At 44.0% G+C, this 17,683-nt stretch overlaps 1 protein-coding gene across 3 annotated transcripts in view; it reads left to right on the top strand.

The window, feature by feature from the left end:
- The window catches only part of LOC137615274 (histone-lysine N-methyltransferase NSD2-like), a 521,040-nt gene that overhangs the window by 62,644 nt on the left and 440,713 nt on the right, over positions 1 to 17,683 (top strand). For all 3 annotated transcript variants that reach the window (XM_068345003.1, XM_068345002.1, XM_068345001.1), the window contains exon 3: positions 890 to 3,087. In XM_068345003.1, coding sequence (XP_068201104.1) covers positions 890 to 3,087 — 2,198 coding nt within the window. The remainder of the gene's footprint in view (positions 1 to 889; positions 3,088 to 17,683) is intronic.

Genomic DNA, 17,683 nt, shown 5'->3' with positions numbered 1-17,683 from the left:
CCAATTGACTGGTATTTAAAGGGTAGAATGATCAGCCTTTCATTAGTTTATTATTAACATATTTTTAATTTGCAATGTTGTATTTGGGATTTTCTAGTTTGGAAGTTTTGCTCGCTCTTGGTGTATTCAAGTTGATGAATACAACTGGTAGGCTTTCCAGAATTAATGGTTTATTCATTCAAAGGGTTAGAGAGTAGTGATTAAATCCTAAGAAGAATAAAAGATGATATGATTGAAATTCTTAAATATTGATATGGTTACTTATGCAAAGTGCAGGCTATCAAGTGATGTTTCTTTTACTTTGAAAAGATATTGGTGAATGTCTCTAGAGGATTTTTTCTCCTTGGGTGTTAACATTTTTGTTTTCTATATATAGAAGTAGTTAGTCTGCTTGGTTATTTGCTAGGTGATAGTTTTTTCTCATTTGGAAAGATAGTAGATTTAGTTCCAGTGTAATGACTGTAGAAATTTCATTAGAGCATTTTATACAGCTAAGTTTTATAGCAAAGCTGTATGTGTTAAATTAGATAATTTTTCAAGGTTTTATTCTATAAATTCAGTTTTAAGATAATTTAATAGATCTATTATGGTGTGAAAAGATCTGCTGTAATTTTCCTAGAGGGTTTTTCTTGAGATGTTAATTTCATTATGAAAGTATGCATGTAGATTTCCCTTTTCTGTGGCATTTATGTATAATTATATTCATAGGCATTTATGTATAATTATATTCATAATTACTGTATTTGTATATTGAATGCTAGTTTACCTTGCCTTTGTTGAATATGATGGACACCATTAACCAAAATATTTGTTCAGAATCCTATTCATTATCTTAAAATAAATTACTGAAAGACTATTTTAATTTTGTGAAATTTTGTCATCTTTTCAGGTTATACTGATGACAGTCTTCCCGAGGGACCCACTGATGGAAAAATACCTGACCAACCACTTGATTACAACAATTTAATGTTACCTTCTAGTATCTCTGGGAGCTACAATAATATCCCTCAAAATACTGAACTACCTCAGTGTGTAATGTCATCAGAAGACCAGGAAACTCCAGAGCATGACTCAGGGCAAGATAGTGATGTTTCAGATATGGAAAAGCCTACTGGCCTGGAATGGTCACCAAGTGAGGACGATGAAGTGGAAGGAACGGATGATGGTGATGTCGAGGATGGAGATGACCTTGATGAGGAAGTTGAAGATAAAGATATTGGTATTGTCTCCAAGAGCCAGAGACAGTTGATTGACAACACAAAGGCTTTAGAAAAAAATATTGGTGGGTGGCAGTCTTTGCAAAGTGGAAATGAAGATATAGACATGTCAGAAAGTGATAGTGAAAGTGCAGTTAATGCCGATCAGTGTTCATCTGCGAGTGAATCTGAATCCAATGATGAGGATCCATCAGTATCAAATAGCCAGGAAATAATGATAAACACAGATGCTTTGTTAGATGGGAAATCTATTAAAGCTCTAACACCAGATTCAGTTCTGTGTTTTGATGAATATGGGAATCTTACCACATATCGTCCCGAACTGGTTCTTTCTTCATCTGCTCCACCTTCCCAGCCATTACAATCTGTTTCTCTTTCCTCAAATCTTCCTCCATCACCACCTGTACAGCAACCTGTACCAAAATTAGATCTTTACAAAATAACCAATCAGGAATTTCTCGAAGCCGCAGAAACGTTAGAATCAGAAATGAGCGATTCCGTCAGTTCTTCCCAAAAATGTGATAAAAAAGAAGTCATAAATGGATTGCATACTGAAGCAAAACCTATCAAGAATAGGCAGCCCAAAGTTTTGGAGACAAGTGATGTGGGTATTGTTTCAGATCACGAGTTGAAGCAGGCCTTTAAGGAAGAGTTTTTAACAGCAGCAACAAGCCGTTACGGTAGAACACGGAAACGTAAAACAGAAGATGGATTTTTCTTTGGTACCATAAATTTCAATGAGTTGAGGAAGATAACTTCTACTACTAGTCCAAAAAAGTGTAAAAGTGTAACGGGAAGCTTAAAGACCACTAGCCCCGAACAAAAAGCTAAGCTCTGTAAAAGTGAAAGTAAAGGCAAAAACAAGTTAGATGAAGTAATGAGTGACATTATTCATAACGGGAATTTGAATTGTGTTGAATCTATCCCTGACAAAGAATTTCAGATTGATGTAACTGCTTCGAGAAATTCGCAGTTGTCAGCAGCCAAAGGTGATAGTGATATAGTACAAAGTAATTTAAGCAAATTTGTGGAGTCTGTTGAGGCTATGGGTAATATAGATTTAAAAGATGTACAAGATGATAAGACCTTAGCAAAATATGAAAACAAAACTCACTATAAAGCAAAGGCTTCACATAAAAAAGAAGTAAAAGCAGATGTGTTGATAGGTAAAATTGGAAAATGTGACAAAGCTGAGGAGCAGCAGCACCAGCTGCAGCTGAAAGCAAGTTTAGAAGATGATGTTGAAAAAATTAAACAGGCTGAAAAGCGAAGAAGGCTTAGCATACCTAGACGTAATGAACTCTCCCTTCTAAGAGCAAATGAACCACCTGTTAATATTTCTTCTGAGAGAATGTTACGCAGACGATCTGATGTGTGGAAAATCAAAAACTCTCTCTTACCCAAAAAACCAACCTCCAAAGTCCGACCTGCTAAGAATGGAAGTGTCTTGGAAAAAGAATGTAATGAGACCTCAGTTTTGAACAAATTAAATGGTGCAAAAAGAGATTCAGTTGATGATGATTCTAAAGATGACATTTTGAAAAAAGAATCCCAAATCACACTAATTGATAATATTGAGATTTCAAGTAAAAATGAAAACCCTTTAATAGTACCGCCTGTTAATTATGTTAGAAAGTTGAGAAGTATGCATGATACTTTTGAGTCAGGCCTTCTTTCCACTAGTAAATTATTAAACTCTCCAGCAGTGCGTAAAAGTAATGATAGTATTTTGGCTCCCTTAAATGCCCTGAGTACACCTGAGAGTAGTACGGAAACATCAGTAGGGAGTATTGCATCAACCCTCAAGAATGGGATGTCATCGGAGTGTAGCAAAATATCAATGCCACCATCACCATCCAAAGTGGAAGAGGTATTTTAGTTTTCTATTGCTGTTTTAGTTATTTAGTTATATTGAGGTTGTAAAATACAAAAACTGATAGAATAACTGTATACAGTAGCAGTTATTCACATTCACCTCTTGTTTATTTTCATTCTGTGTTTTATTAAAAAGAAATGAGTGGGAAATAAGGGAAAGGCTTTCTGCATATGAATAAGAATAAACATTAAATTTGTTCCAACACGAATACTTACCTCGAACTACTTTCTTTAGGAGATCACTGGTTATCTCTCTCTGCCGACCAGAGTTTTGAATAGTTACCTCCCCGCTCCGCGCCCTCAGTAGCTTTACCCCCGGCATCCAGGAATGTGCCCCGAGGGTATGATTAAGGTAGGTCGCTTGCTAGTCGGGTCACCCTCCCCATTAAGTTCTCTGGTCGCGAGACGATAACATCTCTCGCTCTCGTATCTCTGTCGATCCTTTGTGTGCGTTCTAGTGCCCCACGTGTTCCCAGCGTGGCAACTTGCGTTTTCCAGTGTACTTTTCCCGGGTGTTCCTGTGCGTTCACCTTCCACCCGTGTGCTTACCCAGTGTATTCCTTGATTCCCTTCAAGGAATTGATAGCTGAAGGGAACAATTTTACAATAAATCATTCTTCCTCCCCTTATCCTCTGTGTTAGCCGTGTAGGGGCAGCTTATGTTCCCCTACAACCACGTGTCAGGACTACTAGTCCTGGAACGTAGTGCAGTGAGTTCACTTCGGCACCAAGAGGAAGAATACATCCAAGAGGCTCATAGGAAGACGAGCCTCTCCTCGCCACTTACTTCCCGATGCCTCGTCGAATAGAGCTTCTTATACAGAGCCATCTTCCCCTACCCAGAGTAGGGGACGAGGTAAGTCAGTTGCGGGGAAGTGCCCATTGCTCTTCCCCAGGAGTTTGAGTGGGTGCGGTATAGCACCAAGAAGAAGTAGGCGACGAAGGGTTCGCCTAAGAAGACTAGCGCCGGGCGTCTTGCCTGATAGAGCTTCCCTACCACCCTCCCCTACCCAGAGTAGGAGACGAGGTTGGTCTTTTGTGGAGAAGGTAACTCCTAAGAAAGTAGTTCGAGGTAAGTGCTACTTTCGAGAGTGTGTGGGGAGACGGAGTCCTGGTGCAAGCAGGCCACGTCTCCTCTGATGACCCCATGTTGGGGAAAAATGTCCCTAATTCTTCTCCAGTCTCTTTGGTGTATTTTTCAGTCTCTTCTGCAGCCGAGGGCCTCGCCGAGAAGGAGCCTCCCAGGTCTGTATTGCAGCGTTCCCCGGACCGGCAGCCCAGGGTTTTTCTCACCACGAAGGCCATCCTCCAGACGCAGATATAACCCTCGCAGGGAGAAATGCGAGAAGGCCTCTTCAGGCAGGCGTAAGGCCGCGAAGCTTCCGGTTCACCCCGCCAGCGGGTGTAACCGGGCTTCTTTACGGGCAGCCTGGCCGAATCAGCACAGCTGGTTCGGCCCTCGGACTTGAAGGAACGGTTCCCTCCGTCGGGTCAGCCCACGGGGATCCGCGTCCGCGTCCCCCAGAGAGAATACACGAACGGTAGTCCTCTTGGCTGGACTGGTGGGCTTCCACTTTGGTAGGTGTACAAGCCTCCTTCGACCCCGAGGACCCTGACCAGCAAGGCCTACTGAGGGACCTCATTACCTCCGGGGGTAAAACCCTTAAGTTTTTGACATATCAGTCTCTCGCACTAACAGCTAACTGGGTGCTCTGGAAGCGAGAGACTGTTCTGGCGAAGGTGTCTCGGAAGGTACCAGACAGGGAGGCGCGAGCCATTCGCAGCCTTCCCCTGTGGGGAGAGTCTTTGTTTCCTCTGAAGGAACTAGAAGCCATAATGGAGAAGGTCTCGAAAAAGGAGGAGGCTAACGTCCCCAGACCTACGACTCCTAGGAGACCGCCCTATAAGAGGTCCGTCTCGGATAGTGCCGCGACACCCCAAGCCTCTACCAGCACTACGAGGAGAGAGGCCCCCCTCTTCCTCCTGGTCCGCAACGCCTCAGCCCCCCCGCAGGGGAGCTCCAGCGCCCTCAAGCTCCTTCAGGTCGGGTTACTCCGCCTCTAGGAGAGGCAGATCAGGCCGCCCCTCTAGAAGAAGATAGAGTGGGAGGCCCCCTATCCCCGCCCAACCCTCGGGTTGGAGGATGCCTCAGACGTCATTGGCAAGCATAGAAGGCTCAAGGAGCAGAGCCTTGGACAATGTCCGTACTAAAGGAGGGCTACAGACTTCCGTTCCTAATGGAACTACCCCCGCTTATTCCGGCCAACCGGACAGAATGGCTAGCTCCCAAAGACCCTTTAAAGAGGACCGCCCTTCAAGAGGAGGTATCGTCCATGTTAGAGAAGGGTGCCATGGAAGAAGTTCTTCTCCCAGGGCCAGGTTTCTACAGTCGCCTGTTCCTGGTGGAGAAAGCGACCGGGGGTTGGAGACCGGTTATAGATATGTCAGCTCTCAACAAGTGCGTCAAGAAGACGGACTTCAAAATGGACACTCCGAAGTCAGTCCTGCTGTCCTTGAGGGAGAAAGATTATATGATGACCATCGACCCCAAGGACGCATACTTCCAGATTCCGGTCCACACCTCGGGTCGAAAGTTCCTCTGGGTGAAATGGGGTTCCCAGATCCTGCAATTCAGGACCCTTTGCTTTGGTCTGTCAACAGCGCCCCAAGTGTTCACGAGAGTCTTCACGGCTGTCTCAGTGGGGGCTCACGAACGAGGCATTCGCCTTATCAGACACCTGGACGACTGGTGGCTGCTTTCCGCCTCAATGGTCCTCTTGGAGGAACAAGGGAGAAGTCGCCTCCAGTTTTGCAAGGATCTGGGGATCGTAATCAACCCGAAGGAGTCAAATCTATCCCCATCCACCAGAATGAAATACTTGGGAATGACATTAGACATCATTCGGGGAAAAGTTTTCCCTTCGGAGGACAAGATAAGAAACCTCAGGCACATTAGTCAGCCGTTCCTGTCAGAACACCCCAGGAGGGCGAAAGACTGGCAGAGGCTGATAGGTCACCTGGTCTCATTGGAGAACCTAGTTCCCCAAGGGAGGGTAAGGCTCAGATCCATCCAATGGAATCTCAAGAACCTCTGGTGCCAGACGGATTCACAGCAGGTGCTAATCCCAGTCCTTCCAAACACGAGACCCTCCCTAGAATGGTGGCATTGCCAGTCGAACTCACTCAAGGGGACGCCCTTCGGGACTGGCCCTCCCGAGTGACTACTGTTCATAGACGCCTCCAACCAGGGATGGGGAGCCCTTCTCCTCGACGAAACGGCACGAGAGACCTGGTTGGAAGGGGAGAGGCAACTCCACATCAATGTCCTGGAGTTGGAAGCAGTCCAGAAGGCGTGCCTACACTTCGCAAGTCTGCTAAAGAGAAACACCGTGGCGTTGATGTGCGACAACGCCACGGTAGTGGCATACATAAAGAAGCAGGGTGCTTGTAATCGAAGGAGTTGTGCGATCTCACCATAGAGATTCTAGATTGAGCTGAAGAAAATCAAGTGGTGATGTTAGCAAGGTCCATTCCCGGGAAGAAAAACGTTCTGGCCGACGGCCTCAGCAGAATGGGCCAGATAGTAGGGACAGAATGGTCCCTTCTCCCAGAAGTAGCCAAGCTCATCATTCAACGCTGGGGTTCCCCGGTGATTGACCTCTTTGCAACAACGCCCAACTCCCAGTCTATTGCTCCCCTGTACCAGACCCGAAAGCAGCCTTAGAAGACGTTTTTCAGCACAAGTGGGACAATCTGGATGTGTACGCCTTTCCCCCTTTTTCACGTTGATAAGACAAGTGCTCAACAGAGTAAAGACGGCCCGAAACCTAAAGATGACTTTGGTAGCGCCCTGGTGGCCGGAGAGAGAGAGTGGTTCGCGGATCTAAAAGACCTATCGAGGCAACTGCCGTGGCCTCTGTCCGCCAGGTCAGACCTTCTGCACCAGCCTCACTTTCTCAGGCTCCACGACAACCCACTCTCCCTACGTCTTCACGCCTGGAGACTATAGAGCGGCTCCTGAAGAAAGAAGGATATTCTTCCTCCACGGCCAAGAGAATGTCTCTATACCAGAGAAAGTCGTCAGCCGCGGTCTATCAGACAAAATGGGCCTCCGTCACGAAGTGGTGCTCTGAGAGGCACATTAGACCTCTTAAGGCCTCTGTCCCAGACATAGCAGATTTTCTGGTGTTTCTCAGGGACAAAGTAGGGATATCAATCCCAGCCATAAAAGGAGTTCGGGCTGCCTTAGGCCAAGTCTTCCTCCTGAAGGGCATCGACCTGGGGGCCTCGAGACACATAGCGATGCTTGTCAAAAGCTTCGAGCAGTCTTGTCCCTCTCAGGCGAGGAGGGTGCCCCAGTGGGACTTAGACAAGGTCCGGAAGATGCTGTGTCGTCCCCCCTTTGAACCCTTGAAGGATGTCGTGGACAAAGATCTCACCCTCAAGGCCGTCTTCTTGCTGGCCTTGGCATCCGCTATGAGAGTGGGAGAGATCCATGGTTTGTCATACGACGTCTCTCACTCAAAGGGGTGGAAAGAAGTATCCTTCAAGTTCGTGCCTTCTTTTGTGGCCAAGACTCAGAACCCAGCAGTCTGGGACCCGAGGTTTGAAGGTTTCTCGATTCCTGCCATCCCTAAGACAGGTAATGTAGAAGACTTAAAATTGTGCCCAGTGCAAACAATTAGAAAATACCTGGAAAGGACAGCGCATCTCCGACCGGATATCAAGAGCCTCTTCGTTTCCACAGGTATTAATAAGAAACAAGTTTCCAAAAACACCATCTTCTTCTGGTTGAGACAGGTGATCGCCAGATCCTACAAGGAAGCTGGCATAGCAGTGCCAGGCACTCCCAGACCTCATGACATCAGGGGCCTGAGCATCTCCTTAGCCTTTGAGAAAAACATGGCAGTAGGGCAAATTCTGCGAGCAGGTACTTGGTCGAGCCAGTCAACCTTTACTGCCCACTACCTCAAAGGACTACTCAAGAAAATCCTTGGACGGGTACTCCATTGGAACAGTCATCTCCACCCTCCAAGCGGTGTAACGGTAAACCCCAGGTGCATTCAAGACTAGCGACCGGTAGGCTCAAGTGCGGTTTTCCTACCTCCTACCCAGTTGCTTACTTGCCTCTTCGGGGAGTACCGTCTGTTCCCAGAAAATCACACATTCTTCACGACTACACGTCGAGAAGGAACGTCAAAAGAAGTTTTCAAAAGGTGAGTTCCTAGACACTAACATGAATTTTTGTATAGTTACCCTCGCTTCCGCTCTCTGGTAGGTCCCGTTATCCAGAGGCCTGTTGGCCTCCACGGCCGGGTCAGTGGGTCAGATTAGCACTCCCGCCTCCTAAAGTGTAAGTCTCCTAAAGAAAGTAGTTCGAGGTAAGTATTCGTGTTGGAACAAATCAAAAATTTTAAATAATTTTTATTTTTCCTAACATACTTACCAAGAACTACTTTCGGGTAATGGCCCTCCCTTCCTTCCCCGAGTGCCTTCTTCCCTTACTACCAACTTAATAGAACTTAATGAGGAGGGTGACCCGACTAGCAAGCGACCTACCTTAATCCTACCCTCGGGGCACATTCCTGGATGCCGGGGGTAAAGCTACTGAGGGCGCGGAGCGGGGGGGTAACTATTCAAAACTGGTCGGCAGAGAGAGATAACCAGTGATCTCCTAAAGAAAGTAGTTCTCGGTAAGTATGTTAGGAAAAATAAAAATTATTTAAAATTTTTGATATTTGTTTGAAGCACATATCACTTCTGTGATAGAGCACATAACACCTATGTGAAGGATTAACAAAAACAGGATGGTTTCTATGCGAATACAAACCTTTGTCATTTAACACACACACTCTCTCTCTCTCTCTCTCTCTCTCTCTCTCTCTCTCTCTCTCTCTCTCTCTCTCTCTCTCTCTCTCTCTCTCTCTCTCTCATATATATTTATCTACATTATTTTTACTTCCTTATAATTATGTTTGATTCCTTCCTGCAGAATAGATCAATACAAGCATTTTAGTTTAAATAGTAGATAAATTGAAAATGAAACCACATTCAAGTCTTGAAGTAGAATATATATTCTATATAAGAAATATAATTCTCCATGTGATATACACACCTGGCTGTCATAAGCTAGTATGTAAAGGAGTGTCATTTTGTTTGTTCCATAAAGAAATTTTCCTCATTTCTTAAAGGAAGATTTTAATTTTTAATTGAAGTAAATCTCTTCCAACAGCATAAGATAAGAACAATTAATGTCCCGCCATAATTTTTAGTCCTGCAATTTTTCATTGTAGCACAGTCAGAAGGGAAAAAAAAAAGTTCATATGGGTTGACAGCTAGTGATTTACGAGGAAAGGGAAAGAGGCCAACATTTGCTTTAACTGCTCAATACTACTCTTTTAGTACACAGTATCAAAACTTGAAATTATTTTATTTGAACAAATTTCATATCACATGATGGGTACAGGTAGTCCTCAACTCACAATTGTTCGACTTTACGACCACTTTTTCCATGTGATGACGTCTCAAGTGTCAGAAATATTGCACTAATAGGACAACTTTATCCTTAGAAATAATCTATATTCCTGTATAAAAATGAAATAATTTATCTTGGTAAGTTAGTATTTTTTTAATTAATAACATACAGTATCCATTTTAAATAATATATATATTAAGAAAGGTGCAAGATGAAGAAGCAGGTTTTAGAAAAGGTAGAAGTTGCATTGACCAGATTTTCATTTTGAGATGTACAGCAATGTGTAGAATATAGAAATCCACTTTTAATAGAAATTTTGGACTATGAAAAAGCCTTTGATAGTGTGCACCGGCCAATTTTGTGGAGAGAGTTGCGTTATGGGATTCCTTATAGATATGTAAATTTGATTAAATCTGCTCATGAGCATAGCAAGTGCAAAGTTAATGTTAATGGAGTTTTATCAAATGAGTTTCCAGTGAACAGTGGACTACTCCAAGGAAATGTGTTTTCATCTATGTTGTTTATCCTAATGGATTAGACTGTATTAGTGATAGGAATTTAGGTCTTGTATTAGTGATAGGAATTTAGCAGACCTAGAGTATGCTAATAATGCTGTCCTTGTTAGTAGAACACTATCGGATTTGCAATGCTTGCTTACTAGAATGCATGAAATATCTCATAAGGTTGGACTGAAGGAGGAGTTGATAATGATTAAGAAAGGTTTTAATATCTGTTGACTTCATACTGTATCATATGTCTTGTGACGTCCTATTTCTGGCGAAACCACAGAAACGAGCGGGCAAATCGAGTGATTTCCCTTCAATAGGCTATCGATTTATGTTAGTATTCCATAATCGAAATATAGATGAACGATACAAAGTATTTTATGGGTCTTTATTGGTTGTTATTAGTATGTAGCGTAAATTCCACTCTACAACTAGGATGATGATATGTAATAAAAGTACACTAATAGGACTAATATTTTCTTGAAGTAATATATTTTCTATTACATTATAAAGAAGAAATACTTTTCATTTGTAAGTTAATATTTTTTCTTGCGAGAAAACCAAGAATTTCGCTTTACATATTATGCAAGTCATTCTTTGTTGAGTTCATATCACAATGCACATGTCCGGTGATGTCATATTTTGGGCAAGTGGCACATCCAGTGATTTCTTATCAATTTGTTACCTAGTAATCTTATTCCCATCATTGAAACATCGAGTAACTATACCAAGTATTTCGTTGGTCTGTATCAGTTGTTATGAGTAGCAAATAGTACTACTTACTGTAAATTTAAGAAAAGAAGTACTGTGTGTCTGATGACGTCATGTTTCTTGCGAAAGGTGAGCCTGAGTCGGCAAATCGAGTGACCATGAATGGGAATGAATGAGAGGGAAATCAGTTGTTGTTTGCGGATGATACTGTACTGGTTGCAGACGCGGAAGAGAAGCTTGACCGATTAGTGACAGAATTTGGAAGGGTGTGTGAGAGAAGGAAGTTGAGAGTTAATGTGGGTAAGGGTAAGGTTATGAGATGTACGAGAAGGGAAGGTGGTGTGAGGTTGAATGGAGAGTTACTTGAGGAGGTGGATCAGTTTAAGTACTTGGGGTCTGTTGTTGCAGCAAATGGTGGAGTGGAAGCAGATATACGTCAGAGAGTGAATGAAGGATGCAAAGGGGTGGGGGCAGTTAAGAGAGTCGTAAAAAAATAGAGGGTTGGGCATGAATGTAAAGAGGGTTCTGTATGAGAAAGTGATTGTACCAACTGTGATGTATGGATTAGAGTTATGGGGAATGAAAATGACGGAGAGATGGAAATTGAATGTGTTTGAGAATTGTCTAAGGAGTATGGCTGGTGTATCTCGAGTAGATAGGGTTAGGAACGAAGTAGTGAGGGTGAGAACGGGTGTAAGAAATGAATTAGCAGCTAGAGGTGATATGAATGTGTTGAGGTGGTTTGGCCATGTTGAGAGAATGGAAAATGACTGTCTGCTTAAGAAGGTGATGAATGCAAGAGTTGGTGTGAGAAGTACAAGAGGAAGGCCAAGGTTTGGGTGGATGGATAGAGTCCCCTGGATGGCCGCAGAGGTAGCAGCAGTAGGGGATTCAGCGTTATGAAGCTTCATCTGTGGTGGATAACGGGGTAGGGTGGGCTGTGGCACCCTAGCAGTACCAGTCGAACTCGGTTGAGTCCCTTGTTAGGATGGGAGGAACGTAGAGAGGAGAGGTTCCCTTTTTTGTTTCATTTCTTTGATGTCGGCTACCCCCCCAAAATTTGGGGAAGTTCCTTGGTACAGTATATGTATGTACTGTATGTATATATTATTAAAAAGTCGTATATCTAATAATGGCCAAAGAAATATCCCTTAGCAGTTGAGAGAGAGAGAGAGAATGTATACATTTGATAACTAAGAATAACTGGTTATAACTAAACTCTATGAAAACTATATAACCTAATGGTGCTGATATAATACTCATCAGGAAGATATTTCGAATACGTTACGAAATTATATAAACAATACTCCTTGTTATTTGTATGTGCGCATAATTGCATTACAGTTGTGTGACTTTGAGATCAGCTGATGACCACCAGAAGTAAAAGAAAAGTAATTTTTGATTGTTGAAATGCTCCCGAATTTGAAAAATTAAATGCAAATATTCTTCGATAAATTGTAAATAAACAAAATACAGTCTAAAGAAATATGAAGTCTCAATAATCAACTGAAAATCAAATACTGTATGAAGGTTTAAATAATGAAATACCTGATGCACCCGTACACACACACACAGAATGTACTCTTATGGTAACTAATAATAATGGCTACAAACTAAATGTATGAAAACTATATCCTATTAACATATTGATGCTGAGTTAATATCCATCATGAAGATATTTCAAATAAGTTAGGAAATTACATACAGTAAAAGATACACCTTGTTATTTGTATGTGCCCATTGTCTCGATAAACAAAGAAAGGCAGTAATTGTTGATTGTTAAAATGTCTCCAAAATTGATAAATAAAATACAAAAATCCTTTATGAGCATATGATATCCTATGAACGAAGAAATGAAATAATGATATACAATAAGAAAATATTGATGAAATATGGCTTAGATGATTACAGTATCATGACGCAGCGTGATAAATCTATGAAACAGTCACTCTTTAAGTTCGACATACATCCAGATGCTTCTCGGTCGTAAGTCGACGATTACCTGTAATATCAAGGGCTGGGTCATCAGAATACTGGGGGTCCAATCCTTTAGATAGGACTCAGCTTATGGCCAGAAGTCTATCACAACAGATATGAGGAGGATGATCCCATATTTCCTTGGTCTCTATTCTAACAGGTGGGTTTAGCTTACACCTGTGCCTCTATATCTGTTTTGGTGCTATCCTGCATTTAGTGTATGGAATGGACCATCTGGAAAGTACACTCTCTCTTTCCTACGTATGATATTTTCTTAATATTCTTTTGCTTTTGGCTCGGCTGAGAACGGACGTTGCCGCTCTCCTTCTCTCCAACTGGTTTGTTTTGCCATTTAACTTAATTTTTTTTTGCTTTTGCTTTCACAGGTGTGCTTGTTTCTTCTTGCTGTTCATATATGGACCTGACTTTCATGTTTTCTACTGTCCAAGGCACGTTTCCCGTGCTAGTGGTTAACTCCCTTTTCTTGAGTGAGGCACTCCCCTGATAATACTTTGCAGAGACCTTCCAGATTTCACCCTGCCTCTCCGCTGACGTCTTGCCATACTAAGGAATCTCGCCGCTGCCGACGCGTCACCTCGCCACTTCTTTGCTGGCATGCTGATAACAACAGGAGCACTTGGCCACCACAGGGATCTCTGCTCTACTTCGTCGAGGAAATGTAGTACTCGCTGCCCTTCTAGACGTTGTCCTTCGCCCTTCATCAAGAGACGCTACCCTGAAGATCTAAGCGACCGACGATCTTCTCGCTCGCCTCGCTCAAGGTATAAACAATCGCCTGTTTGTGATCGTCACTCTCCAGCGGGTGATTGCCATTCTTCGGCTAGTGATCCCCATTCCCCAGCTTGCGATTGTCATCTGCCAGCTTGTGGTCATCACTCGCCAGCTACTTGTCACTCGCCTCCGTGATCGTCACTTCCATCTTGTGATCGTTACTCGCTAGCTCGCAATTGTCACTCATCAATGTGTGATTGTCACTCCCCAGCTCGTGATCACCGATTCTCTTTCAGGGGCTACTCGCCAGTTTACCATCGCCGACCAGCTCGCGATCACCACAAGGACGATGACCTTCTTCGTTTACGCGAGAACTCGTCAGCTCGTGTCTCGCCTTCAACTTATGATCATCGCTTACTCGCTCCTCTTGAGGATGTTCTCTCTTCTGCTCGGGGATTCTAGTCTTCTCATCACCTTCAGCCTACGTGTGAAAGCTCCGCGTCAACCAAACGAACCTTCTAGACCCTTGACGATTAGCCTAGCTACTACGAGTGCACGGGAATCACGATCACCTAGATCTAGGCCAACTCCTTGTCCAGTCCATCCAGGACCTGCCTTGGCCTCTCCTACATGGGAGCCTCTTCTTCCAGGCGTTAATAGTCACCTTCCAGCTGAGTCCCATCATGGCGGACGTTTGGTACCCTTTCCTGTCATCTGTCGAAGGTACAGACATCATTATCTGCTGAGTCCATTACTCGTTCTTCCAAGTCAGAGCGAGAGGCCATGCCAGTTCCTCGTTGTCCCAGGTAAGCAGTCTCACTCCCCTCCATTTCAGGTACCGAGGCCACAATCTCCTAGGAGGCGATTTCCATCACTTAGCCTTCCTAGCGAGATTCCGGTCCTTTCTACTTTAGGGAAGGAACCTGAAGGGTTCGACAACTTGGTAAAGGGGATGCGAGCTGTCTCCATAGTGCACCCCCCACCCTTCAAACCAGGCGGTAGCAAGTACTTCTAGGATGTCGTTGGAGAAGTCAGTCTCCTCCAGTTCACCCCCTCCTCCGTCTGACTCCAGACGAAAAGCATTCGGCCCAGCCTCTGCTAAAGCTCCATCCCTGAAGATGTTCGTCTCTCCCATTAAGAAAATGCGAGGAGCTGCAGGACATCTCCAAGAGGACTTCACCTACTCACGCCTCCTGAGGAAGGTTTCTCTTCTGATCAGAAATTCCAGTCTTCTTATCACCTTCAGCCTACGTGTGAACGTTCGCTGCGTTAACCTACCGGGTCTTCTAGACCCCTGACGATTAGCCTAGCTAGATATCAGTCTCTCCCATCAAGAAGGTGCGAGGAGCTGCTTTAGTGGCGGAACATCTCCAAGAGGTCTTCTGCTTGGGGATTCCAGTCTTCTCGTCACCTTCAGCTTACGTGTGAATGCTCGCCTCGTCAACCCACCGGGCCTTCTAGACCCTTTGACGATTTGCCTAGCTACTACGTGTGTACAGGAATCACGCTCCCCCAGATCTAGGCCAACTCCTAGTCCAGTCCATCCAGGAACTGCCTGAACCTCTCCTACATGGGAACTTCTTCCTCTACGCATTAATAGTCACCTTTCAGCAGTCTCATCACGGCGGGCGCCCAGTACCCTTTCCTGTCATCCGGAAGGAGCCGTCGAAGGTACAGATATCTTCCTCTACTGAGTCCACTACTCATTTTTCCAAGCCAGAGCGAGAGGCCATGCCGGTTTTTGTTGTTCCCGATAAGAAAACTCACACCCCTTCATTTCATGTCCTGAGGCCACGATCTCCTAGGAGGCGATCTCCATCACTTTGCCTTCCTACCGAGATTCCGGTCCTTCTTACTTTTGGGAAGGAACCTGCAGGGTTAGATGCCTTGGTGAAGGCGGTGTGTTGAGCTGTCTCGGGTTTGATTTCAGACCAGGCGGTAGCAAGTACTCCTAGGATCTCTTAGGGGAAGTTGGTCTTCTCCAGTTCGGCCTCTCCTCCGTCTGATCCAAGACAAAAAGCATCTGGCCCAGCCTCTTCCAAAGCTCCATCCCCGAAGATGTTCATCTCTTCCATCAAGAAGATGCGAGGAGCTGCTTTAGTGGCGGGATATCTCCAAGAGGATTTCTCGCAAGTCCAAATGACGCTGGTGCTTACCACCAAGAAGAGGAGGAGAATGGGGAACCCGACTCCTCTTCTGGGAGACACCCACCGCCCTGGTACAGGCTTGGGTTCCAGATCACCTCGGGAGATCTCTCTGACGTCGTCTTTTCATCCTTCGCCGATAGAGGTAGTCCCTTTTATGTTTACAGATGAAGAGATACATGCCATGTGTCCTTCAACTCTATGGAAAGTGCATAAAGTGCCAGGAACATAAGTGATCATCCTTACTTGCCAGGATGTGGATATGCCTTTCCACATTGACATAGAAAAAGAAAAAAAAATTCAAGTTCAACAGTTTAATCAGGAGAGGATGGATTAACCCATGGTGGTTCCTTCGTCAAGAGGACAGCCCTCTTCTAGGCAGGAAGAATTCTCCAGATCATTGCTTCTGGGGGAATTCCTCCAGCTTGGAGAGAAATGAAGAACTCCAAAACGTTGCCTAAAAATACCGTAGCCAGGGTCTCGTGGGACCTCCCCATCAGCAAGAGACATTTGCTCAGCTTCACCCCCCAGATGCTGAAGCCTTAACGAGGATGGGTTTAGGTATTAGCAGCTGGGCTCTGATGAATGGTGGGAACTGCTTTCCCACTGGACCTTGGCTCCAAATTGTTGATCCAGTTAAATTAGTCAGCACTTTCTCTCTTCATTTTGGTTTTTTCATTTATTCTCCCATCTTTTCCTCTTCGGCATGAACTTCTTGACGACTTTGGCTTGTTTGATTATAGTTTAGCTGCTGCTTTGGATTTGGAGCAGTGTGGGATGGATGTCATGCCATCTCAACCTGTACAAATTTAGACGCCATCACCCTCTGGCAGACCCCATTGGGTGCATACTAAGTCTGTTAAGAGTCGGGCTCTGGTGATCCGGTTTTAAGTCGCCCATATTTGCAGGTAATGGGTGCCGACAGGTATTGGAGTCGTCGGTGGGAGGGGCTAACTACCCTCACTGACCAGTGTACGCCCACCTTAAGAGAGGCAGCCCCTCTCTAACAGGACTGGTCCCCGCTGAAGCCTCCTCTCGTGTTGTGCCACATGGGATAGGAGGACTGACATCCTCCGATAGGAGGTGGATAACCTAGCTTGCTTCTACTTCAAAAACTAACCCCTCTAAAGGACCGTTCTACTAATGTTCAAAATCAAAGTAATTTGGGTGACATGGAGAATTTGCGAATCCTTCATGTCACTCGGATTCCCATTGAAACCAATTATGATGTGCTGTATAAATTATTTCAATGTTATGGTCACATCAGGGAAATTAGAATGAGGCTTGAAGGTGACAAATGGGATTCATGGATATCATTTGATAACCATGATGAAGCATTCAATGCAATTAATGATATCATGAATATTAAAATCAATAATTTGAATTTCCAGGGTGCTCTTTGCGATCGGGTACCTAAGAATCTAGATGTATATAAACCTGCAGATTGGATTGATAGAGGTTTAGAGGTAGTTATACCCTCCCAGAGAAAGCCAAAACCACCTAAGTGCCTTGTTGCTCAATCCAAAGGGAGTACTGGAAATTATTTCAAGATATGTAAATTTCTTCTAAAGAAAGTAGGTACCATCACACCAGGAGATATATCTCTGTTTGGAAAGAACAGTTTCCCAGTATGTGCCAAATCAGAAACTCAATCTGGTATACTTTGCAATTTAAATACAGAGAATGATGACATAAAGCTGGATGTGAAACCCCATCTAAACTTTAGTTATGGAAGGGGAGTAGTTTTTGATAGAGACTTATATGAGTTTACAGAAGAGGAGATATTGGCCATGTGTCCTTTAACTGTGTGGAAAGTGCATAAAGTCCCTGGAACGTCAATGATTATCCTGACTTTCCAGGATGCTGATGTGCCTTTCTACATTTACATAGAAAATGAACGAATTAAAGTTCAAACTTTTAAGCAGAAGCTGCTGCAATGTTTTAATTGCTTTAGATATGGGCATCCATCTGAAGTTTGCAAGAATGATATAATGTGTAGTACTTGCTCCAATGTTTACCATGGAGAATGTACACTAGAGGCCAATT

Source organism: Palaemon carinicauda, chromosome 21 (genome assembly GCF_036898095.1).
Source record: "Palaemon carinicauda isolate YSFRI2023 chromosome 21, ASM3689809v2, whole genome shotgun sequence".
Classification (NCBI taxonomy): Eukaryota; Metazoa; Arthropoda; class Malacostraca; order Decapoda; family Palaemonidae; genus Palaemon; species Palaemon carinicauda.
Note: the sequence above shows the minus strand (reverse complement) of the source record. Positions and strands in the feature narration are given on the sequence as shown.